At 43.3% G+C, this 27,263-nt stretch overlaps 1 protein-coding gene across 1 annotated transcript in view; it reads left to right on the forward strand.

Annotated features, from left to right (window-relative positions):
• LOC126376757 (low-density lipoprotein receptor-related protein 1) overlaps nt 1-27,263 on the forward strand; it is a 131,641-nt gene that overhangs the window by 84,284 nt on the left and 20,094 nt on the right. The window contains exons 67-86 of the mRNA XM_050024327.1: nt 969-1,130; nt 2,131-2,289; nt 3,036-3,209; nt 4,136-4,329; nt 4,858-5,001; nt 5,374-5,601; nt 6,553-6,641; nt 7,327-7,413; nt 7,834-7,903; nt 8,365-8,426; nt 9,570-9,672; nt 10,192-10,342; nt 11,445-11,644; nt 12,024-12,274; nt 13,142-13,360; nt 14,414-14,538; nt 15,202-15,444; nt 17,096-17,246; nt 17,944-18,062; nt 18,607-18,760. Coding sequence (XP_049880284.1) covers nt 969-1,130; nt 2,131-2,289; nt 3,036-3,209; nt 4,136-4,329; nt 4,858-5,001; nt 5,374-5,601; nt 6,553-6,641; nt 7,327-7,413; nt 7,834-7,903; nt 8,365-8,426; nt 9,570-9,672; nt 10,192-10,342; nt 11,445-11,644; nt 12,024-12,274; nt 13,142-13,360; nt 14,414-14,538; nt 15,202-15,444; nt 17,096-17,246; nt 17,944-18,062; nt 18,607-18,760 — 3,085 coding nt within the window. The remainder of the gene's footprint in view (nt 1-968; nt 1,131-2,130; nt 2,290-3,035; nt 3,210-4,135; nt 4,330-4,857; nt 5,002-5,373; nt 5,602-6,552; nt 6,642-7,326; nt 7,414-7,833; nt 7,904-8,364; nt 8,427-9,569; nt 9,673-10,191; nt 10,343-11,444; nt 11,645-12,023; nt 12,275-13,141; nt 13,361-14,413; nt 14,539-15,201; nt 15,445-17,095; nt 17,247-17,943; nt 18,063-18,606; nt 18,761-27,263) is intronic.

The following is a 27,263-nucleotide window of genomic DNA, read 5'->3' on the forward strand; positions in this document are numbered from 1 at the left end:
TTTTCTTCGTTTAAACTTCTAATTTCATGGATAACAGACATATGTCTCATCTGCATCTTTTATCTTTGTTTTTGGGTATAAATGATGGTCCTTTTTATTTCACCAAGATACAATTACAACTTCCACTTATCATTATTATTCTGAACAAAATAAAGAGAAGGAATATTGGTAGCGACATCAGTCTATACATAATGTGATCCAAATATCAAGCAACAATTAGTTTTATATATGCTTCTGCCATTGCATTACATTTTTGAATAATTACATACATACATACATACATAAACTCACGCCCGTAATCCCTAATGGGGTGGGCAGAGCCACAAGTAATCTAAGACAACTTGCAGCCACTGTTGATACGATGTATAATTATGTATCTGTTGAATAATTATGTATCCCAGCAATGAGAAAATAGGTAATTATTACGTTAAAAGTGAACAACGCCATCTATCGTGTGTTTGGGGAACATCGATTGAAAAGTTCCTCATTGAATACGTATTAGTACTTCGCGTTTAAGTTTTTGAGCGACTTATTGGTGCTAATTCCTGTAAATACCATCTAATTTTATTTTAAGTTATAACTTAAAAAAGCGAAGCAGATATATCTGTCATTTTCTTATCCGCCGAAAATGAAAGGGACGGGTATTCGACAAGCATAAAATTTATGGAACACACGTCAATTTTAAGCACAAATCTAAACCAACCGTCTAAAAATTTTACATCCGTCAATAACCCGACACAGTTAAGTAGACAGCACGTCAAACGGATTGCATACCAGCGACGTACCTTTTGATTCGCCCGGGTTATTCATTCATTCACTCATTCTTCCTAAAATTAAGAGCTGTGAATCATCCGTCCCTTTCCTTTTCGACGGATATGAAAATGACGGATATAACTTTAAATAAAATTAGGCGGTGTCTGCAGGAATCGGGGCCATTGCCGTTATTTAAAAAAAAATGTTTCGACCAGGATGACTGCGGTGATGGGTCAGACGAGCCAGCGTCCTGCCGGGCGTTCCGATGCGCCCCAGGACAGTTCCAATGCAACAACGGACACTGCGTGCACCCCTCGCAGATCTGCGACGGACACCAGCAGTGCGGGGATGGATCTGATGAGACAGACTGTGATGAGGTATGTCACCAGATCTAGAAAGCAGTTACTTCGCCTAAGTGTTATACATTTATTTAATAACATAACATAACAAATACGTATACGTATACGTAATATTACGTCACCATTCTCATTACAGTTGCCCAAAGCGATGAACGTGGTTACATTATGAGTCAAACACAAATTACGATAACATGTCACACCATAATATATATATTTTTTGTTGGGCTTTTGGCGGCTCTATAGTAACCCAAACACAGGTTTGATGAGATTGGTACTCCACCTCACAACCCATAGCAACCCATATAGAAGAAGATATTATTTTAAGAGTAACTAAATCCTTTTGTCATTCCATTTCCATAATTTAAATTGTTGTACAATATTTCAAGAGTTCAATCCGAACATTCCTAACCTTTAAGGGCACGGCCTCTGTGGTCCAGTGTTTGTGCGTTGGGCTCACGATCTGGAGGTCCCAGGTTCGAATCCCGATGGCGCATATCACAAAAATCACTTTGTGATCCCTAGTTTGGTTAGGACATTGCAGGCCGATCACCTGATTGTCCGAAAGTCATATGATCTCTACTTCAGAAGGCACGATAAGTAGTTGGCCTCGATTACTACTTACTGATGTAAGTATGTAGTCATTACATGAGCCATGTCAGGGGTCTTTGGCAGCTCAATAATAACCCTGACACCAGGGTTGATGAGGTTGGTAATCGACCTCAGAACCAGTGATGTGCTGTTCCCGAGAATGTTCCCACTTATGGAACGTTCCCAGCATTAAAAAGGCGCAAAACTTATGCAAAAGAGCCTTATTACCTAACCTGTAGGCAGATAGGCAGATAAGAACAGATCACATGAAAGAACAATTTGAAAAAGAAAAACAGACAGTATCCTTACTGTTAAAGAGTTTTCATAGGAACATTCACCACTTTGGCAACATTCCCGGGACATAACTGCTCACAACCCACACGATAGAAGAATTGTAACAAATGAACTAATGAGTATTCGTCGATTGCAGTTCACGTGCCTGTCGTCGCAGTTCAAGTGCCCGGGCAACGCGACGGCGGGCGTGGCGGCGCGCTGCATCCCGGGCGCGGCGGCGTGCGACGGCCGCCACGACTGCCCGGGGGGCGCCGACGAGCGCCACTGCCCGCCACGGACCTGCCCGCCGCTGCACGTCAGTATACTACAAACTATAACACCACATTCACAACGGATATATAAGCATCCGAGATATGAAGCATCCGGGGTGTGATGTAAGTTTCAGAGGGGGGGCTACCTCTCCGCCCCGCACCAGTTCGTATCGGGCGCCAATCTCACCCCCTCTGAAGCTTACACCACACCCCGGATGCTTCATACAAAAAATCCGTTAACCCGTTGTACACAGCCACTACACATTGACGTTATCGTACACGCGCAACTTTATGAGTGACGTCTGACGCCATACGATTGAAGACTAAAGTAAGACCGAGGGGGGGTTGAGGTAAACCTAGCTCAGCCGCTGGAGGGAAGCGGAGAATTGCCGTTCCATGCGCAGTATTATTCCTTATACACAAAAAAAACACACACACATAAAAACGTGAACATAAACTCACAACTATATCCCAATTGGGTCAAGTACTTGGTTCAAGGTAAATTATGAAATTCTGATTATTAAATATAGACAGATCTAGATATAACGAAATACATACACATCAAGTTATGTAGGTAGTATAAGTTCGTTAACTTAAAATTAAGATGTTATGGCTATTCAAATAAAGTAAAATATCGGTTGTACAATGTCGTTAGACGCCGTCTCTTGTTACAAGATGCGCCGCGTTTTTTTTTAGTCTTTACAGTTGTCTATTTGTTATATGAAGTGTATGCTGTTATATTGTAAATTATAAATACATGCATAGCTTATGAACCGTATTTGGTCCCCAGTTCACGTGCGGCAACGGCGCGTGCGTGCCGCTGGTGTGGGTGTGCGACACGGACGGCGACTGCGGCGACGGCTCGGACGAGGGCGCGCTGTGTGCGCACCGCCACTGCGCACGCGACGAGTTCCGCTGCGCCTCGGGCCGCTGCATCCCGCGGGAGTGGCTGTGTGACGCTGAGGTATATACCCACCCGTATTCGGCCATGGCGACAAGTCTTCAATCTAGGAGCGCCTTTTTTTGACGTGACTTATTGTATGTTTGCCGCAAATGGCATTAACTGCTTCGCCGGAGCTAGGTGCGCCGAAGATGCTCTCTTTTATGGCTGACGTAACCGATCTTAGCAGTGAATGTACGGCCACATTGACTCCAGGTCAACACAACTTCTATATGGTTGTAGGTTATGGCCGCAGGTGGTCGGTCGTTCATCGTTACAAAAGATTTTTACAAATATTATTAACTACCAGTTCGTTCTCGGACACTTCATGCGAAAACCTCACAAAAGACATCGGTTTATACTGATTAATACACTGACAGTGACATGTCTCCGAAATGTGGGTTTCTTCACTATGCTTTCCTTCGCTGAGCATGTGATAACCTCTGACTATCCCTTCATCATCATCCTCCTACCCTTATCTCACTCTAGGTGTAGTCGGCACAACATGTATTCCTCTTCCATTCGTATCTGTCAGTCGTCACCTTTCACACAGATATCCTTCTTTGCACAATCCATCCACACTTTCTTGCGTCGTCCCCTACCACATCCATCCACATTCATACTCATAATTTTCCTCGTTATATGCCTTTCATCCCTCCTCTTTACTGTGACCAGCTAGTTCTGCCCACATGCAACAGATGGCGCTACCATTCAATAATGCAGTCCTAAAACGCGCTATCGAAGTTAACACAGCGTGACGCATGTATACAGTTTCCAATATGACTCAAGTGGATCGTCGATCCGTAGTTACACTACCAACTTGTGGTTAGCGGGGTACCATGCTCTGTTCGGTACCCCGAGGACATCCTTGGGCGGCAGCACAAACACCCAACCTCTGACTATCCCAATTTAGGGATATAGTCGTGAGCCTATGTTATGTGTACTTCCAGGCGGACTGCCCCGGGCGCGAGGACGAGGCCGAGTGCTCGTCCCGGTCGGCTCCCCCCTGCGAGCCGACGTACTTCCGCTGTCCATCCGGCAAGTGTATCCCGGGCAGGTGGCGCTGCGACTTCGAAGACGACTGTGGAGACCGCGCCGATGAGATGAACTGCCAACCCCGGAACTGCTCCGAGACTGAGTTCAGGTAATGTTAGACTTAAGCTTGAGCCGGAAAGAAAGACAGCCGGTGAAAGTAAGGTTGTATAACCCGTAATATCAAGGCACACCTCGGACTCTTCGTACAAAACACCTCGTTTTACAGACACTACACATTACACATTATACGTTAGCGTACACGCGAAACTGTGTGTGTGACGTCTACGGGCTGCCAACTTCATTACCTTCACTTAGATAGGTACTACTACTTACGCAAGGTCATCAGTCAGGCATTTTACGAGTATAGTCATTAGTACAAATTAACATTTATCGAAATAAGTAAATATTTCAATTAGACAAAAGAATTGCGTCCAATTTCAAAACTCGAACATATTTATTTATTTTATATTTGAGAGATCAACAGCATTCGCCGCTTTGTAGATATGAAATATACCTACTGTTAGAAATTAAAAATAATAGTCCTCACGATTGGTGTGAGGTAAACCTAGCTCAGCCGTTGGTGAGGAGCGGAGAGTTACCGTTCTATACGTACTAATATTCGTTATTGTGTACTCAGATGCAGCAACGGTGAGTGCATCCGCGGCTCGCTGCGCTGCTCGGGCGCCGCGGAGTGCTCGGACGGCTCGGACGAGCGCCAGTGCGCGCCCACCTGCTCGCCGCAGGCCCGCGCCTGCAACCACACGCCCGAGTGCGTCTTGAAGTGAGTGTAGCTGCATCTACTTGCTGGCTTTCTTGGGACATGACTAGAATTGTCATTTGATAGAGACACAAGTCTTCCTGCAATCATATTCGGTGCTGGACTCTTGTTTATGCGTTCAACTTTATGCATTTTTGGCAACGAATTGTTTCGGAGTTCCATAGCACCCCGCTAGTCACAAATTGGGAGAGTGAGATCCAAACGTGTCAAATTCAATGTTTTATATACGCGTCGTGCAGTGCGAACTTCAATACCGCGTTTCAGGACCTACAAGCGCCATCTATGTTGTATGGGCGGAACTAATTTGTCAACTAGATGGGTCAGCTACATGGTAAAGATGGAAAATTGAACTAAGAAAGCGAGTGTGTCGAACAGCGAGTGGTGGTGCGACGGCGAGGCGGACTGCGGCGACGGGTCGGACGAGGCGGAGTGCGCCCCCTCGGCGGAGGCGGCGCCCGCGTGCGGCTCGCGCCTGGCCTGCCGCGGGCCCCGCGCCGCCTGCCTGCCCGCCGCCTGGCGCTGCGACGGCAAGAGGGACTGCGCCGACGGCTCCGATGAGAGCGCCCAGGCATGCGCGGTAGCCTGCCATCCGCCTATGTTCAGGTACATACATGGGTCGTTCTTCTTTTTTATCGACAATAAAAAGACATTTTCCCAATTAATCGGACTTAACATCTTTAAAATTATAACGGCAATAAATATTTTAAAACATCATATAAAGTTCTGTCCGTAAATGACTATTTAGTGGTTCTAACAAACATCTTTATCTTGGTAACATACTTTTCTTTGCAGGCGCATTCCAAAAAATATTGTGACAGAGTGGCCCTTTTCATCGGAGACAGCATTTCAATATACCACTCTGTCACAAAATTTTGTGAAAAACAATGAAGCTACGTTAATAACTAATTGAGGAACCGATTAGTATTTTGCTTGTATTTTGAGTATAATAAGATAACTATATTTTTGGACAATGGAAACAAAAAAAAAATATTCTAAAACATAACTTATTAAAAGCAGTACGTAAGACAGATCATTGTCGGTAAAAAAAGAAGAACGACCCACATACATAAGAATAACAAACATTTATTGTGAAGCTGTGTAGGTACATACATGCAGGTGTTATTATAAAATTTGTCTCAACAGCATTTCCATGTCGGACGTACAATAATAATATCATATACTCATAAACTCGCCATACATATACAGCTTTTTTTTGACGTGACTTATTGTAGATTTGCAGATGGCATTAACTACTTGGCCGGACAAATGGGGAGCGCTGAAGGCTCTCACCCGACAAATGGGGAGCACACATATACAGCCTCCGTAGTCTAGTGAACAATAATAAACCCATTTTTTATCAGTGGAATTGATAACTAGTGATATTGGTTTTTAAAAGATGTGTTGCTGTTGCAGTTTCTTGTCATTTCTTCTCCTCAGCCATAACACCTTGCGAAATGACGTAAATTCAGAAATGTTATATTGACCTTCAACAAGTTTATCCATGATAATTACGTTGAATAAATGATTCTGATTTCTGATCTGTTTGTAATACAGATGTGACAACGGCAAATGCGTCCCTCCGAACTTCGTGTGCGACGGATACGACGACTGCTCGGACCAGAGCGACGAGAACAAACACCTCTGTAAGTGTAAAGCTGCGTTTTGACTTGGCAACATTGCCAAGCAAAGCAAATTGGCAGTGTTGCCCTCTGGGTAAATTTTCACTGAACCCTGGCCTTGTTTTGTTTGATTGTAAGTTGTGTGTTACTCCGTGTTTTCAATTATATATTTGTTATTTGTTTTATATTTGTTACTGTGGTGTCCCTTTATAATAAACGTTTCTTTCTTTCTTTCCTTTTTTGGTGAGCTGCGGCACCCATATACCTTTATGTTTTCCAACTAAATATTAATGTGTGTATATTTTAATGTTGAGGAGCTCGGTGGCGCACCGGTTAACGCGCTTGGCCTGCGATTGTTGAAGTTAAGCAACTTTCGCAAAGGCCGGTCATAGGATGTGCGACCACAAAAAAAAAGTTTTCATCTCGAGCTCCTCCGTGCTTCGGAAGGCACGTTAAGCCGTTGGTCCCGGCTGCATTAGCAGTCGTTAATAACCATCAATCCGCACTGGGCCCGCGTGATGGTTTAGGCCCGATCTCCCTATCCATCCATAGGGAAGGCCCGTGCCCCAGCAGTGGGGACGTTAATGGGCTTATGATGATGAATTTAATGTTGTAAATGTAATATGTTTTTACCTAAATTTTTTTTAACAAAAACAACATAATAACTACTTGGCCGGGAAATGAATAAGTAATAATTTTGTATCAACAGGCGTTCGTTTGAGATCAGCATGTCTACTGCACGAGAGTATGTGCGACGATGGACGCTGCGTGCCGCTCAACGCCAGCTGCGCTATTGGTAAGGAATTTCAAACAGAGAGCAGTGGTTGAGCGTTGGGCTCCCGATCCGGAGGTCCCAGGTTCGAATCCTGGTAAGAACATATCACAAAAATCACTTTGTGATCCCTAGTTTAGTTAGGACATCACAGGCTAATCAACTGATTGTCCAAAAAGTAAGATGATCCGTGCTTCGGAAGACACGTTAAGCCGTCCGTAAGTAAGTAGTCGTTACATGAGCTATATCAGGGGCCTTTGGCGGCTCAATAATAACCCTGACACCAGGTTTGATGAGGTTGGTAATACACCTCACAACCCACACGATAGAAGATATCATAATTAAAACACATAATACCGGGTTCTTACCGCGTTATAAGAGTCTCATATCCTTGATAATAAAGCGGTAAGAACCCGGTTGATGTTGTGTTATTTATTGTTTCAGGCGGTCCCTGCAACTGGCAGACTTGTTCACAGCTCTGTTTACCGAAACACAACCAAAGTCACGTGTGCAAGTACGTATTTAACTACACTTGTAGTCAAGACATTCAAAAAGCTTCGCAAGTTTGTGTTTTGATACAAGTATTAGGAATAAAAAATAAATTACATTTAACAATGGGTATTATGGAGCTGATGTTCCAAATTCAAAATAAAAATTTAATTCGTGTTATACAGGCTGTTAGTGACATCGTAACGAAAACTTTGAGGGATCATTCAGACCATGGTTCTCAGTTTTCCGTCGCAAAAGTGGTGCGGGAGTTACAGTTCTACACTTTGTCAATTTTTACATAACGAACGTCTTATCCGCCTAAAACTACTGCAGCTATTCACAACCTGTATAGCCGGGGAAAAGAAGCTGCAAGGAAAACCTCGGCACAGGGCCCTAGGCGTTCTTTAAAAAAAAAAAACAACACGTGGTATTATTCTTTATTCTTTTTAATTTTCTAGTCGTTTTAATTCAACTTTATATCTACAGATGTGTGCCGGGATACAAGCAGAGAACGCTGCCTGACGGCAGTCTTACCTGCGAAGGCGATGGTAAGTGCGCTGTATTGGGTGTGATTTGAATTTGTATGGTGTTTGAGACCTATCACGTTGGTCTAACAGAAAGCTCACTGAAGTGTGGGTACTTACTCTGTCTTGCGATGGATGTATCTCTGACTACCAGTTGACTGCTTTTTTTCATCAATCATTCAATTGGTGTGTAAGGATCGTAGAAAGACGACTTCCGTTGTCTCATCCTAGCCCAACGGGAAATAGGCGTGATCTTAATGTATGCATGTATTGTAGTGGGTACCTGCACACCTATATATGCAAGTGCTCTATATCTCTCTATGTTACATACCACATTAAAAGACAGACAATGAACGACCGTGTTAGAAGTGACAAGTCTCTTATTTAACTCCACAACTAAGGCGTATCAGAGTGCATGGGATCGTCATTTATTGTCTAGTCTGTTAATGTGGTATATAATATAGAACACTTGCATATAATACACACACACAGACTTTGGAGGTACACACTACAGTATCATTAACTATTCGTATATACGTAAACAAGTATCAAAAACTATAAGTTTTTCTTTACAGTTTCAAAATAGGCATCCAAATGTGAAAACAGAATCGAATTTCGTTGAATAATTAAATAGTTGCAGCCATAAATCAAGCTAGAAAGAAATGGCAATAGGAACGCGTGACATCAGGGGAGTTATACATTGTGTTAAGTTTACGCGGTTATTATCATAATTAAAACACATAATAACAGGTTCTTACCGCGTTTAAATGGGGATATGAGACTCCCGATATTTCGACACTGTTGTTCCCGTGATCATGGCACTTGCAACAGTGTCGAAATATCGGGAGTCTCATATCCCCATTTAAACGCGGTAAGAACCCGTTATTATGTGTTTTAATCAGGGGAGTTACAATGGCCACATATTAAGAGGGCGCATTTTTGTTTGCATTACGCACTTACTATTATATGCGCAAATGTCAAATTGCAACATTGATGTGGCCATTTTAAACCCACAGATCTTCCCAATGCCATACAAGCTGTAATCAGCTACATACAAATGCGGTTCCGCTAGAACGGGCTAGAGCATTCCCCCACCACTGACTTTAATTATTTACTTTATGTATGGTGAGTAAATATTCGCACTCTAACAATGCCCTTCACTTGCAGGTGACAAAGCGAAGGTGATAGTGGCGGAGTCCGGAGTGCTGCGAATGTGGGAGTTGCACAAACAGGAACACGACCACAGCGAGGAACCTGTTGATATCGACAAGTATGTACTATTGTAGCAGAGTACGGTCACGAGCATTAATATGTATACACTTTGGTACCATGTCACATTAACTTTTTTGACAAATTGAACTGTTAGTCTCACTAAATGTCAAATATGTTAATGCGACAGAGTCCTAAAGTGGGTACATAATATTGCTCATGACTGTACAAACTCTGCACATACTGGCCTTTCGTTCTGACCGTCAATCATTTTTAATTTCGAAATTCTCATTCCATTCCGCATTTCCTTTCGTTTTACACTGACTCATTGCATCCCCGACCGTGACTGTGTTGTTACATAACATAACATACATAAACAGCCTTATACGTCCCACTGCTGGACACAGGCCTCCCAAACGTCTTCACCAAACAAAGGACAGTCTCACAAAGTGATTCCGACATTGTCCCCATCGGGAATCGAACCCGGACCTCCAGATCGTGAGCCTAACGCTCTAACCACTAGACCACGGAGGCTGTTATATAAATGTGTAATCCTTAAATTATTTATTGTTGACGCCAGGTCCGAAATAACATCAATAGCAGTGGCGCTGCTAGGCGGGCGCTGGTGGGCGTGGTGGGCGGATGCGGCGGGCCGCATGCGGCGCCTCGACGTGACGGAAGCGGCCGCCGCGCCACCCGCGCCGCTAGCGGCGCACCTCGCCAGCGACGTTGTGAGTCTAGCTTGTTCTATCTGAAGGATTAGTGCGCGTGTCGCCTGTTACTCTGACGCGTAAAGGCTGAAGGTATGAGGCAAGGGGCTGCTTCTACTAACCGTGTCCTCAAGAGTCTTTGGCGGCTAGGGTGCGCTGCCGCCAAAGGATGGTTTCGGGGTACCGAAGAGAGCATAGTACCCTGTTGGCCACAAGTTGCTGTTGCAGTTTCTTGTCATTTCTTCTCCTCAGCCATAATACCTTGCGAAAAGACGTAAATTCAAAAATGTTACATTGACCTTCAACAAGTTTATCCATGACAATTACGTTGAATAAATGATTCTGATTTCCGAGTTGGTAGTGTGACTAGGGATCGACGTTCCAACGGTGTTATGTTGGAAGTTGTATATGCTGTGTAAACTTCAATATCGCGTTTCACGACTGCTTGAAGACTGCATTATTGAATGTGGCGCCATCTGTTGTCATGTGGGCGGAACTAGCTGGCCAACTAGTTGGGTCCGCCACACGTCCCCATGAGTGTGAAGCGAGCGGGAGGGTGACGTATATAAAGTGCAAAGCCTGTATTATTGCGGAGTGTCCCTTGTAAACGTAGAAGTATTGTAAACGTAGTAGTTTGTAAGTGGATTAAAAAGGATTGTGAAACACTTGATGATATTTGAGTTGTGAAACACTTGAGCGATGGCTGGCTTTCGCGTCAACTCATGATCGGGTGCTGCGTATGTGGACAGGCCTGCTTCTGTCAGGGAGCTCATAAAAAACAGTGTTTCTGTGATAAAGTCACATAAACTCTTTATTTTTCACTTTCCTTCCACCGACTGCAATTGGAATACCATTGTATTTAAGTCTATAAATTATGTAATACAAACAGGATTTAAAAAAAAATTAAAGGAAAACATGAAACAGTAGAACTAGGGCCCTGTGCTGGGAGGTTTTCTGGCCACGTCTTTCCCTCAGCGTTACAGTTTCCGGTGTGGTAGTAGTTTTACAGCTAGTTACATAATATGTAATTTAATTTTTTTTTGACGTTCAAAAAGCGCTAACTTTGTAAGCCAATTTTGAAAAATAAATATTTTTGATTTTGAATTGTTGATGGTTGTGGCAGGTTCGCGACGGCGGCATCATCCGCGGCATAGCCATCGACGCGGTGTCCCAGCGCGTGTACTGGACGGCGGTGCAGGCGGCGCCGGGCCGCGCCGGCGTGGGCGCCGTGTACTGCGCCGCGCTGGACGGCCGCCGCCGCCGCACGCTCTACAGCAGCGCCGGCGCCGAGCCCGACGACATCGTCATACACAACGCCACTAGGTGAGCTCGCCGACATTGCAGGGCGCTAGTCACATCGTAACGAAAACTTTGAGGGATGATTCAGGCCATGATTCTGAGTTGATATCAAGTGGAATTTTCCGTCGCCGCCGGGTGGCCAACCGGTCGATCGCGACTGATACTCCAGTGATCGTGGCAATACAAAAAATATAAGACGAGGGCGGTTACAATGGTCACATCGACTCGAATCACATAAAAAAGCAATAATGCAATTTAACATTTGCTCATATAAAAGTAAGTGCGCATATTGCTTTTTTAGATGAAAAAAGAAAGTACGTCGTTTGATTACGATTATGATGACGTCATTTTTTATTATTATTGGCGTGTCATATTTATGTATTCAAATGTATGTTTGTCCTAGACAAATGATATGGTCGGACCGCGGGTCGGACCCGGGCATAATGATCGCCAGCCTCGACGGCGGGGCCCCGCGCTGGCTGGTGCGCCGCCGCCTGCGCCGGCCCGGGGCGCTGGCGCTCTACCCGCCCGCCAACAGGCTGTACTTCCTCGACACCTACTATGACACCCTGGAGAGCGTCAAGATTGATGGCAGCGACAGAGTTACCATCGCTGTGTTCACACATTTCGAGACCACGCCGGCTAACCACAAAGGTCGGTCAATTTATTAAGATAACATAGGATATTTATTGCATTCCATTTCTTAACTTAATCTTTATTATCTTTATTCTTGGTTTTCTATTTCCATTGCGTATAATTTGAAATTGTTGATGTAGTGCCCTTACAGGATTCCTGTTTGTACTTTCCTCTACTTTTAGGACCTCTGTAAAAAACATCAGTGGGGTTAAAATGGCCACATCCAAGCAATTCACCTAAGAAAGCAATATTGCTATTTGACATTTGTTTGCATTGCGCACTTGCTTTTATAAACGCAAATGTCAAATTTAACATTTGAGTACATAATAAGATTCGTTAAAGAACTCCTGCAGCGTATAGAATGATTATTTTCTATTTAAGCCTTACGACACGTCACTACTGACATAAAGAACAGAACAGAAAGGTTAAAAAGGCCACATCAAAGCAATTCATCTAAAAAAAACAATATTGCAATTTTGAGTTATATTTGAATAGCTTCAATTCCCGGTTACCACTTACGACTACTTACTTAAGTAAGTTACACGAGCCGTGTCAGGTGCCTCTGGCGGCTCAAAAGTTACCCTGACACCAAGGTTGATTAGGTTGGTAATCCACCTTACAAGCCACACGATCGAAGATCGACCTTTCTGTTAGACCGACGTGATAGGTGGTCTAACACGTTGACAGTCCCGTGACCCATATACGGGTCTTGAAGGACCAGCTCCATACGTCCGTGTTCCATACATGGGTCACTAAGAAACGACCACGTACGCAAGGGCGGATCCCGGGGAACTTAGCAAAGTAGCGGGAATTAGTCAAAACATTTTGCATGGGGACTGTCAACGTGTTAACACACGTGAGTAACGTACTACGTACGGTCCCCAGAGTCGAGCAACAAGTCGTGGCCGGCCGTGGCGGCGGGCGGGCGCGCATGCGTGCGCATGGCGGCGTGGGAGGAGTGGGTGTGGTGCGGCACGCGGCGCGGCCTGGTGCGCGTGGCGCGGCGCGGGGGGCGCGGGGGGCGCGGGGCCGCCGCCGCCGCGCGCCCGCAGCTGGCGCTCACGGCGCTCGCCATACTGCACCCCACGCTGTTCCTGCAGCCCGGTGAGTACATGCACACCGATAGAAAACAGTTCAGGACACCGATACCGACCCCGCCGGCGTGGTCGACGATTTCCCTCATTCAGCGCTTATCGCTATCGACCCACTAAGGTCGATTAATTCTTTCAAATATTTTTCCTCAGACGACGCCCTAAGCCGAGGTTCGCGACCAACTGGGCACCTTCAGGCCTGTTGTCTTAAACATTGTACCGGGTGAGAGCCTTCAGCGCTCCCCATTTGTCCGGCCAAGTAGTTAATGCCATCTGCGGCAAATCTACAATAAGTCGCGTCAAAAAAGAAAGCACACTGATAGATGACTTCCTCTTCGTCCAAACCTCTCCCCAGTTTAGTTTTGAGCAAACTCAAAAATATCTTTATTCAGTAGGTAACATAGTTACACTTTGAATCGTCAATTTTTACATAACGAACGTCTCATCCGCCTAAAACTACTGCAGCTTCTCACAACCTGTATAGACGGGGAAAAGAAGCAGCAAGAAAAACCTCGGCACAGGGTCCTAGATGTTCTTTTTTAAAAAAAATAACATAAAATATTGTTATACAATTGAGTAATTTAGCTGCCTAATAGAGCATAATGTATGTATAATGATTTTCTTCAATTTTAGATCAGTCTTTATTTAGTACCTAACCAGAATTTGAAAATTTATCTCGTCGGAAAGTTTAAGCGACGAAAAAATTTTGCCCTTTTGTTCTGCATTATATTAGAAATTAATCGAAATACCTACATATAAACGGTCTCCATGGTCCAGAGGTTGAGCGCTGACAATTCGGAAGTCCTTTCTCGGAGGATCATTAGTTTGGTTAGGACATTGCAGGTTGATGTCCCGATTATCCGGGAGTAAGATGATCCGTGCTGTCATTTTAAGCAGTCGGTCCAGGCCACATTTTACGCAAGTAAATATGCAGTCGTTACATGAGCTATGCCAGGGGCCATTGGCGGCTCAATACTAACCCTGACACCAAGGTTGATGAGGTTGGTCATTGATCTCACAACGCACACGAGAGAAAAAAAAGACTACATATCTATCTACCCTGCAGGTGTGGACCCGTGCGTGAAGGCGGACGGCAGCCCCACGTGTCACCCGAGCGCGCTGTGCGTGCGCAGCAGCAGCAGTAAGGGATATAGCTGTCTCTGTCCCGACGGACTCAGCCTCGGACCAGAAGTAAGTGGAATTATTTACTTTTATGTGCAAGAAATGTTAATACTTAATGTTTCGGATAGATGGCGCCAGGGTCGGCATACTGATTGTATAGATCTATAAATTCGCGTCATTAAATAACTTGTAAGAGTATTGATTTAAAAGATATCCTGCAGTTTTTTATCATTTCTTCTCAGCCATACGAGTAAAAACCTTGCGAAATCTTGCGAATTCTGACTTCGCAGCGCTGGATGAATGAAGATCCGATGGTAAAATTTATTACCTAATCTATGACCTACCTAATATGTGGTGGTGTAATGGTTAACACGTTCGTTCCGGCTTGACGAGAGCTATGGCACACCTAAAGAGAGAGGGAGAGAGAGAGAAGAGAGAGAGAGAGAGAAGAGAGAGAGAAGAGAGAGAGAGCTTCTCGCCAGATATCGAAACCTGGAAACCACGTCATATAAGTAACTCACAAAGATAATTAATTTAATAAATAATAATTATAATACCTCCCCCCCCCCCACGGGACCACCTTGCCTTGTACCTTGCGTACTAGGACTCCTATCTTCCGCCTCTGAATAGTACTGACAGTTACTGCTGCCCGCTTTCAGGTTCCAGGTTACAGTCCATTTGACTTGCCCCTTCGTCAGTACTAATTATACTAATTTCCTGTAATTTTAACAGATACCGCCTTCACCGACGGGTCAAGACCAGCGTCAATGCATAATATCAAGTCCACCATCGGCGAGCAACACATCGTGCCCTCTCCTTTGCGGGGTGGGCAGCTGCGAGCGTGACGCGCGCGGCAATGCGCAGTGCCGCTGCCCACCCTTGTACGACGGCGCGCACTGTCAACACTACCGTTGTATGAGGCACTGCCTTCACCGCGGACATTGCATGCTCAATGATGATGGGATCAGTTTGAAGGTAACTATCATCATCATCATCATCAGCCCATTAACGTCCCCACTGCTGGGGCACGGGCCTTCCCTATGGATGGATAGGGAGATCGGGCCTTAAACCATCACGCGGGTCCAGTGCGGATTGATGGTCATTAACGACTGCTAATGCAGCCGGGACCAACGGCTTAACGTGCCTTCCGAAGCACGGAGGAGCTCGAGATGAAAACTTTTTTTGTGGTCACCCATCCTATGACCGGCCGGGATGTATAAGGTAACTATATTGCATCTGGTAACTTGTGCTGGAGGCCCTTTTATCTCAGGACATTCACCACCACCTTACGATCATTTCGACGAACATCTGTTTTGCTTTTTTTTTAAGTTGTTTTGTGAACAATTTAAATGATGTTATCGTCTTGTTCCGGGTGAGAGCCTTCAGCGCTCCCCATTTGTCCGGCCAAGTAGTTAATGCCATCTGCGGCAAATCTACAATAAGTCACGTCAAAAAAAAAAAAAAAAAAATATCGTCTTGTTTTTGTGTGTGGCGTCCTTTTATTATAAACTATTTCTATTCTAAATCCAAAGCAAAGTGTCTCTTAAAAAACGACTATATACGTAACCGGGGTCGACTGCTTAAAGTGTCCCCGGAAGCATTGAAACCATTTTAATTTTCAGATAATCACATTTCAGCCTAGTATGTAAAAGAGAATCTATTTTTAGTATATATAAAGAAGATCTTTAAGAGTTTATTATAAGCTAGTTTATTATAATAGGAGCTCGGTGTCGTAGCGGTAAACGCGCTCGGTCTGCGATTGTTGAAGTTAAGCAACTTTCGCAAAGGCCGGTCATAGGATGGGTGACCACTTAAAAAAAAGTTTTCATCTCGAGCTCCTCCGTGCTTCCCGGTCCCGGCTGCATTAGCAGTCGTTAATAACCACCAATCCGCATTGGGCCCGCGTCACCACGCGCCATCTCCCGAGGCCAAGGCCCGATCTCCCTAACCATCCATTGGGAAGGCCTGTGCCCCAGCAGTGGGGACGTTAATGGGCTGGCGATGATGATGAATCATGTTTATAATAATATACAAAACACCAATTTTTGGTATAAGTAGTTAGAAAATTAGGTTATGTTTGGTTTAATCAGCGTTGTAAATAGACTAGTTTCCAACTAGTCAACTCAGTTAATTTTTAATAAACGTCGAAACACAAATTTACTCTGGCAATAAAAACACACTGTGACGTCATAGAAAGATGTGATTAAATGTCGGACTTGTTACGTTTTTCTTGATTATAATTCATAAATAAGTTAAATAGAAAAATTAAATGTTTTTCGTTAGTTGTAATCAGTAAGTATAGGGTATTTGACTGGGTCGAAGATAAATGATAAAATGCTAATCTAGAAATAAAAGCTAGTCTAACATAATAAAAAAATAATCTCATTTTTATTTTTCACTTATTTTTGATGTTTATTTATTTATTAAGTAATAATAAGTACTACTTTTGACTGCTTTTACTGATGACGTTACAGGACAGTATTTCGATACGAATTCCATGGAAAATTTTCGTTTTGACGTTTCGTAAAAAGTATCTCATTTGACTTAGTTGTCAAATAGGCTATTTCATAATTTATTTTGAAGCTAGTACACGACGCAATTGACGTGATGTCGGTATGTCCCGCAGTGCATCTGCCCCGCGGGCTACACGGGCGGCCGCTGCGAGCTGCCGGTGTCCGGCGGGCGCGGGCCGTGCGCGCGGCACAGCTGCGAGAACGGAGGCACCTGCGTGGTGCACCACTACTCGCCGCGCTGCCAGTGCCCGCCGCAGTATACCGGTACGGGAAACGGTTATTTAGAAACTCTTTTATTAAAAACTCCGCATATCATGGGAGCAAGCTACTGAGGCTACAAAAGATCGCGAGGAGTGGAAATCTGTTTGTGTGTGTGTGTCTGTCTCTGGGTATGTGTCTGTGTGTCTGTCTCTGGGTATGTGTCTGTGTGTCTGTCTCTGGGTGTGTGTCTGTGTGTCTGTCTCTGGGTGTGTGTCTGTCTCTGGGTGTGTGTCTGTGTGTCTATCTCTGGGTGTGTGTCTGTCTCTGGGTGTGTGTGTGTGTGTCTCTGTCTCTGGGTATGTGTCTGTGTGTCTGTCTCTGGGTGTGTGTCTGTGTGTCTGTCTCTGGGTGTTGTCGCTGTGTGTCTGTCTCTGGGTGTGTGTGTGTGTGTCTGTCTCTGGGTATGTGTCTGTGTGTCTGTCTCTGGGTGTATGTCTGTATGTCTGTCTCTGGGTGTTGTCGCTGTGTGTCTGTCTCTGGGTGTGTGTGTGTGTGTGTGTGTGTGTGTGCGTGCGTGCGTGCGTGTGTGCGAGCGTGCGTGCGTGCGTGGGTGCGCGTGTATTAGTATGCCATTTTTAAAAGTACCGATTATGATCAAAATATTATATGATGATCAGAAGTGATTGGGGTAATTTCTTATAAATAAGAAGAAGAGTATCGTTTTCTGTCGTATTTTTCTGACACACTCGTGAATTCCCAGGGGTGTCGTGTGAGCAGTGTAGCGACAAGCCGGAGTGTCCGGCGGGCTCGGTGTGCGTGTGGACGGACGGGGAGGCGCAGTGCAGCGCCGCCATCTGCAACGGGTTCTGCTTCAACCAGGTATACTAATTTCGAAATTGACGGTCAGAACGAAATGCCAGTATGTGCAGAGTTTGTACTCTGCTACACTAACATTGGTGCTGATTCTACTGCACACTATCTAATTTTATTTTAAGTTCTATCTATCTACTCAGCCTGTATCCACCCACTCTTGGGTATAGGCCTCCTCTCTTCCACGCTATCCTTTCCGGTCCGGTCAGATAGTGAGAAAACATAACATAACAAATACTTTATTGCACAAACAGGAAAAACAAAATACAAAACAAAAGAGAAATAGAATGAGTACAATAGGCGGCCTAAAAATATCGGGTACTTCCCATATATAGGAACCCATATATTGGCCTCCGTGATTCATTGGTTCAGCGTTGGGCTAACGATCCGGAGGTCCCAGGATCGAATCCTATCACGTTTGTCAGACAGAAAGATTGGTGAGGTGTGGGTACTTAGTTCATCTTGCGCTGGATGTACCTCTGACTACCCCAATAGGTATTATGTTATCGCCGCAACATTGATGTAACTAATGAAGGATCGTTCTCTTGTCCAGGGCACGTGCGCGGTGTCCCAGGACGGGCGCGTGTCGTGCTCCTGCCCACCCCCGTGGGCCGGCGACCGCTGCCAATCCCGCGCATGCGTCGACGCGGACTGTGCCACCAATAACACCAATGACAGCGAGTACGATGACCACGACTACCGACCACGTGAGTAATGAATGAATTAATGTTTATTTCGAATTTGAATCCATAGGTGTCACTGCGGGGCGGAAGGCAAGAGGGAAACCACTGCCCTATTTTTCCCTAATAAAGTAGCATGGAAAATGCTGCACCGACAAGAGCGTGGCTCTTAAATTGATGATGAGGTGTTAGTAGGTACAAAGGAACTTAATGGGAAGTGGTGTCTGTGGTGTCCTAAATAATAAATGTTTCTTTCTTTCTTTTTTCTTTCTTTCTTATGTTAATGTTAGTTAGTAAGTAATGGTCATACAAATAAGAATACATAAACATTTGAAAATTGGGGTGGAAGGCAAGAGGGAAACCACTGCCCTATTTTTCCCTAAATACTAGGAGAATGCTACACCGACAAGAGAGTGACTCTTTCATATTAATATTCATTTATTGCATGTCACAAACATAAATTAAGGTGGAACATAGTAAAAAGGTATATCTGACGCCCTGCAAGGGCACGGCAATATAAAAGAGGCGATACTAGGTGCCTTATTATAATAATATTATAGGATATTAGTGCTAATTCCTGTAAACACCATCTAATTTTGTTCTAAGTTATACCTGTCATTTTCTTATCCGTTGAAAAAGAAAGGGACGGGTAATCGACAGGCATAAAATTTATGGAACACATGTCAATTTTAATCACAAATCTAAAATAACCCTATAAAAAATTTACATCGGCCAATAACCCGACAGAATTATGTTGACAGCACACCTTTTAATTCGCCCGGGTTATTCATTCATTTACTCATTCTTCCTAAAATTAACAGCTGTCAATCATCCGTCCCTTTCCTTTTCGGCGGATAAGAAAATGACAGGTATAACTTAAAATAAAATTAGATTGTGTCTACAGGAATTAGCACCATTATCTAACTAAATATTATTATTAAGTAATTAGGTACAAAATTATATTAATACAGCTGTTTAGAACACTACACGTGTAAAACTTATAACAAAATTAGAAAAAAAAACTATAAACTTAATCAAAATCTAAATCATAACATAAACAGCCTATACACAAGTACCAGCGTCGTGGTTCGCACGCCGCGCTTTGTGCTGATATATCTCAGGACGTCCACCACCACCTTATGATCATTCTAATCAACATCCTCTATGCTTTTTGTAATTGTTTTGTGTTTTTTTTACATACATACATAAACTCACGCCCGTAATCCCTAATGGGGTGGGCAGAGCCACAAGCAATCAAAGACAACTTGCAGCCACTGTTGATACAAAGTCCTAAGCTGGATATGATGAACCTTATGGTGATAAGGGATCAGCATATCGCCCATAACATTAGTCCGTCATTTAGAGGACACAATCCCTCTGTCGGTTTTTACGACATGCACGGGAAGAGAAGCAGCTGAACGTGTTCTATGTTTTTTATTTGCTCCCAGAACAGCATAGAAGCAACAGCAGGATTTTTTTTATGTGATGTTATTGTCTTGTTTTTGTGTGTGGCGTCCTTTTGTAATAAACAATTTCTATTCTATTCTATACACTACTAGCGTATTTACCTTTCATATGACGTCGCAATGTGCTTCTTACAAAATCTCGTGTTTTGACGTTTAGTAAAAAGTAACTGATTTGACTAGTTGGAAACGACCCTATATCGTGTGGGTTGTGAGGTGGATTACCAACCTCATCAACCCCGGTGTCAGGGTTACTATTGAGCCGCCGAAGGCCCCTGACATGACTAATGTAACGACTACTTACTTACATCAGTAAGTATTAACCGAGACCAACGGCTTAACGTGTCTTCCGAAGCACGGGCCGTCTTTCGGACAATCAGGCGATCAGCCTGTCATGTCCTTTTTTTTTTGTAACGAAGGGGAAATCCTCATGGATACCTCGCCACCCGGGGCAGCGACGAGGTTATGTCGGACTCCTACCGACTAAAACCCCTCCGATGGCCCTCTGCGGTGCATGTCGGGGAGCTCCGGGATCTCTGTCGAACGCACCGGTGCTCCCCTCGCACTTGCTTTCACTAAAGCGCGTCCCGGGATCCCCACCCCTACGCCATCCCAGTTTTACGGCGATGCGAGGCCATATCGCATTGCCGTCCATCCCGGAGATCGTATGTTGAGTGGTTCGGGCCCCCGCCCTTATCACTCACGATCCCCAGTGTCCCCTTTCAGTCGCCTCTTACGACAGGCAAGGGGTACCGCAGCCCTATTCTTGCGCCCGGAACTACAGGGCGGCCCGGAACTACAGGGCGGCCCGGAACTACAGGGCGGCCCGGAACTACAGGGCGGAGCCTGTCATGTCCTAACCAAACTAGTGATCACAAAGTGATTATTGTGATATGTCCCCACCTCGGGACCTCCGCATCGTGAGTCCAACGCTCAACCACTGGATCACGGAGGCCGTTATTAACAGCGCTTGTGCAACAATAGTGACAGTAATAGAGAAAGGGAGAGAGAGAGAGAGAAGAGAGAGAGAGAAGAGAGAGAGAGAGAAGAGAGAGAGAGAGTAATGATATCACTGTTCCGGTTTAAGATATTCGAATTAAAAACCGGATTGGCAACAGGAAGTAAATTATATTTGAGCGGTGATTGTTTTCCGGTTCGTGCACATCATTATATACTTGATTTCAACTTGTTTTGCGTATTATGATTTGTGGTATAGAATATAATATAAATAATTTTATTTAACGGCCTCTGTGGTCCAGTGGTTGAACGTTGAGCTCACGATCCGGAGGTCCGGGTTCGATTCCCGATAGGGACATTGTCGAAATCACTTCGTGAGACTGTCTTTTGTTTGGTAAGGACTTTTCAGGCTTGAATCACCTGATTGTCCGAAAAAGTAAGTTGATTCCGTGCTTCGGAGGGCACGTTAAGCCGTTGGTCCCGGCTATTAGCCGTAAAAACACCTCCACCAACCCGCAGTGGAGCAGCGTGATGGAGTATACTCCATATCCCCCTCCGGTTGATTGAGGGGAGGCCTGTGCCCAGCAGTGGGACGTATATAGGCTGGTTATGTATGAGTTTTATTTGTGTATATGTATATACATACATATTAATGCTCGTGACCGTACATTATTCATAATAATGACATCACTATGGGCGTCATTAACTGCACGTAATAAGTCAATAAGACGCTTCGTGATTTGCGAGATGACCGCCCGTCGGCGTCAAGGATCGAGGAAAACGCAAAACCCGCGTTTTGGCGGCAAAAAACCCGGTAGTTATGTATTCCGGTAGACGGTTAGTTACCTCGGTTCTTTTTTAAATATACACATCACATATCGCTAGGCGGATTGTAGTTACTCGCTCGTATTTATTCGTACAGGTAAAATTAAATGAATGGTCATGAGTTTTATTTTTCAAATTGTTTGTACTCTGATCTTATCTGCCTAAACGGCCTCCGTGGTCCAATGGTTGAGCGTTGGGCTCACGATCCGGCTGTCCCGAGTTCGAATCCCGGTGGGGACATATCACAAAAATCACTTTGTGATCCCTAGTTTGGTTAGGACATTACAGGCTGATCACCTGATTGTCCAAAAAGTAAGATGATCCATGCTTCGGAAGGCACGTTAAGCCGTTGGTCCCGATTACTACATACTGATGTAAGTAAGTAGTTGTTACATGAGCCATGTCAGGAGTCTTTGGCGGCTCAATAGTAACCCTACCACCTACCTACCAGGGTTGATAAGGTTGGTAATTCACCTTACAACCCACACGATAGAAGAAGGAGAATCTGCCTAAAGGTTAGGTAATAAAGCTCTTTTTCTTACTGACAGGAATAGCATATATCTGGTTGTGTCGTATATTTACCGATCAACAAACTTAAGGCCATAACTTATACCTTACAAGATTACACAAAATATGGTAAAACCCCTCACTTGTGGTCACACAGCATAATAAGTTCTAGGAACAATAGCAAACAAGTAATCAGAATCAGAATCAGAATCATTTATTCAACGTAATTATCATGGATAAACTTGTTGAAGGTCAATGTAACATTTTGAATTTACGTCATTTCGCAAGGTGTTATGGCTGAGGAGAAGAAATGACAAGAAACTGCAACAGCAACACATCTTTTAAAAACCAATGAGGATATACATTACAAGTTATTTAATAACTAGAGGAACACATTCAATACCAGACATGTTTATCATTTAGGTAATCATTAATCTTATAATAAGCTTTTTTACATAAAGTAAGCTTCACGTGAGCTTTAAATTTATTCTCTGACAAATTTAAAATATTATCTGGTATTTTATTGTAAAAACGTATACATAACCCCAAAAAAGATGAATTTAATTTGCTTAATCTAGAATTTTGAACAACAATTTTATTTTTATTCCTTGTATTGTAAGTATGCCTTTCACAGTTTCTCGGAAGGAGAGATACATTCTTACGCACATACATAATGTTTTCATAAATACAGGGTGTTAGTGACATCGTAACGAAAACTTTGAGGGATGATTCAAGCCATGATTCTGAGTTGATATCAAGTGGAATTTTTCGTCGCAAAAGTATGGAATGGTAAATAATTAAAAAAAACACAAAAATTTTCATGAATTTTCCGACAGGAAATTCCACTTAATATCAACTCAGAATCATGGTCCGAATCATCCCCCTCAGTATTCGTTACGGTGTCACTAACACCCATACGTACTTGTATGACTACCTGTATGTACTGGTACGGGGTGTAAGTGACATCGTAACGAATACTGAGAGGGCTGATTTAGCTCATTATTCTGAGTTAATATCAAGTGGAATCTTCGATCGCAAAGTATAGAATTGAAAATAATTAAAAAAATACTAAAAAAAGTCATGAATTTTGCGACGGAAAATTCCTCTTAATTTTAACTCAGAATCATTGTCTGAATCATCCCCCTCAGTTTTCGTTACGATGTCACTAACACCCTGTATATTGACTTGCGACCGTCAGTATATTTATTTCTTTAAACAGCTCCCTTAAAGACTCCCGACAACGCAGATTATAAATAGCGCGAACTGCCCTTTTTTGAATGATGAAAATAGTTTCTACATCAGCGGCTCGACCCCACAATAAAATACCGTACGACATTACGCTGTGGAAGTAGCTGAAGTAGACAAGTCTAGCAGTGGGTACATCTGTGAGTTGTCGGATTCTTCTGACGGCATATGCTGCTGAACTTAGCTTGCCCGCTAGTGATACAATATGTGGGCCCCATTGAAGTTTTGAATCTACAGTAATTCCTAAGAAAACGGTGTGTTCAACAAAATCTAAATTCTCGTCGTTAATTTTAATGTTATTATTTACTTTCTTTACGTTTGGTAGAGCAAATTTAATACACTTCGTTTTCTTAGCATTTAGAACTAGGTTATTTACTGTAAACCAGCTCAGAACCTGCGACACAGCGCTGTTTGCTTCGTCAAGTTCCTCTAACTTTCTATCGATTTTAAATATAAGAGAAGTGTCATCCGCGAACAGTACAATGTCAGCTTGGTTCTGTACTACATAAGGTAAATCATTTATGTACACTAAAAAAAGAAACGGCCCCAAAATGGATCCTTGAGGAACTCCCATTTGAACATGAGAGCCCGAAGAAGTTGTACTATTGATTTGTACCTTTTGTATCCTACCACCTAGATATGAATTTAACAAACTGAGAGCTCCATTATTTAGTCCATAGTGCCTCAATTTCAAAAGCAAGGTCTCGTGATCCACGCAGTCGAACGCCTTAGACAAGTCACAGAATACTCCTACGGCATTCTGCGACTCCTCCCAAGCATCGAAAATGTGTCGAACAAATGTGACACTCGCGTCTGTTGTAGACCGACCCTTAGTAAAACCAAACTGCTGGCTGTGAAGTAAGTTATTTAAATTAAAATGACATAGCAGTTGGTCGAGAATAATTTTCTCGAAAATTTTACTAAGTACTGGTAGAATAGAAATCGGTCTATAATTGGTGGGGTCTGATTTTGTGCCCGATTTAAAAAGAGGTATAACTTTACTGATTTTCATTAAATTTGGAAAAGTGCCATTTTCAACACTCATATTAAAAATGTATGCTAGATATGGTGCTAAGATATCAATAACAGAGCTCATCAATTTGACAGACAATCCCCATAAATCTTTCGAGGTTTTAAGTTTCAGCTGTTTGAATACTTTAACAATACTACTCGGATCAACGCGTTTAAAATCAAATAATTCAGTGCAAGCAGTAACATTACTTTTCAACAATATATCAGCTTGAACAGTTTTTACAGGGATGTTCGTAAAGAATTTATCAAAAACTTCAGCTACATCTTTATCTTGTTTAACTAACCCAGTGCCCGATTCTATATTGTATTCTAATTCACGCGGTTTCGAAGCCTTTGTTTCACTATTTATTACTTGCCAAACTGCCTTTATTTTATTATCCGCGGTCTTTATTTTACTACTAATATGCATCTGTTTGGCTGTATAACACACTCTTCGAAATATTTTAGAATAATTTTTGACGTAGCTTTTAAAACTATCAGTGTGTGTATACGTTTTTTCCTCATATAAAGAATAAAGAGTATTTCTACTTTTGCGAATGCCTACGGTAGCCCAGTCACTGAACTTGAATGATTGACTGTTGGTAACTACCTTTTGAGGAAAATTATTTTCAAATTCTTTATGGATTATAGTAAAGAAATCCCTGTAAAAATCGTCAGGATTGTCTGTATCAAAGTTTGGACAAGGTAAGTTACTAATAAGACTATTTCGATATTTATCTATCCGAGTATCAGTGATGGGTCGTGTACGAAATTTAATTTTCTGAACATTTTTAAGTACTGGGAAACTGACCAGCTGCCCACTGTGATCTGACTTAAAACAGTTAAGCATACTGTTATCTTGGAAGTCACAATTGCAAAAAACGTTATCTAAACATGAGGCAGTTGTTTCTGTAATTCTAGTTGGCTCCATAAATATATTAACAAGGTTAAATGATGTAAACAAACTTAGAAATCTAGTTGTAATTGAATCTACTTCATATAAATCAACGTTAAAATCTCCACACACTATAATGGCTTTATTACTTTTAGATATGACCTTCAGTACATTTTCCATCACTGATTCAAAAACTGTGAAGTTAGCACTGTATGGGGGTCTGTATACGGCCACAACAATATGTTTCTCTGTTTCTATACATGAAATCTCCATAGTGCCCTCTATCGAAAGTCCAGTAATATCTTTGCGTTCTTTATATTTTAAACTATTTCTGATAAAAATAAGGGAGCCACCGCGTATTTTGATCTTTCGACAGAAAGCGCTAGCGAAATGATAATTTTTAAAACCGAATAACAATTCATAATCCTTCAACCAGTGCTCAGTAATACATAAAATGTCAATAAAAAATGTCTCTAAAAATAATTCTACGTCTAATTCTTTGCCAGAGAAGCCTTGAATATTTTGGTGAACTAGTTTTAATATTCCAAGCTTCTCTTTTGTCTTATTGTCTAGTTTAAAGATGAAGTACCATTCGTGGTACATGGCTGACTACCGTCAATAAAAGATTTTGTACTGTAGAAGACAGTACAGTCAATAAGTTTACTGCCTGGTCTGGCAGATGTCTCTTTAATATAAAAAAGTAGTACCGAACATATTATTTTTTTAAAGTACTTAGATAGATATATTCTATCTGTCGTTATTATACAATTTTGAATAAACTTATTCAAATCTAAATAAATAATATTACTATGATGACAGGTTCTGTTGTAAAGGTGTTGGTTGAGAGAAAATATATAATTATTTTCCTCACTAGCTAATAAATTTGAATATGGAAATGAACAAATAATTAAGTTTCCACACTCAACAGTCATTAGTGACCTATGATACCTAGTCAATTGCTGTTTTGTGAGCCCTGTACTATTGCCTACTAAAAGAATAACGGTAGTGTTTGCATCATATTTACACTGGAATAATTTTTTGATGATTTGCGAATATGACGCGCCAGGCATGCACACATTAACAATGTCATGATCAAAGGAGTTTTTTAGAAGTAGTCCTAAACCTATGCCTATATCGTCCGAGAACACAACAGTCTTTTTCGTTAGACGTGGGACACAGTCTTTCTGGGGCGAGACGATGTTTGGCAATGCGGTCGCGACCTTTTCGGGCCCTCGCAGCGCCCCACCTGGCGGCGCAGCGGGCGCGGGTGCCGCGGGCGGCGGCGCTGTCGCTGACGCCCTGCGCCTCGGGGCTCCGCGAGCTCCGACCCTCCGCGGCTCGGCTCCCGGCGGCACATCACCGGCCGGCGCGACACTCGGCAGCGCGGCACACAGCGGCTCGTTGTTGGGCGGTGCGGCGTCGCACATCACTGCGGCCAGCGGCGCACCGGCGGGGAGCACGGCACTGCGTTTCGCAGCTCTGCGTGACGCTGCCCTACGCGGCGTGGCCCCTGCCGGCGCAGCACTAGGCGACGCGACACTGGGCGGCGCGGCTCTGCGTGTCGCAACCCTACGCGATGCGGCCCTGGCCGGCGCAGCAATAGGCGACGCGGCACTGGGCGGCGGGG

This window comes from Pectinophora gossypiella, chromosome 21 (genome assembly GCF_024362695.1).
Source record: "Pectinophora gossypiella chromosome 21, ilPecGoss1.1, whole genome shotgun sequence".
In the NCBI taxonomy this organism is placed as follows: Eukaryota; Metazoa; Arthropoda; class Insecta; order Lepidoptera; family Gelechiidae; genus Pectinophora; species Pectinophora gossypiella.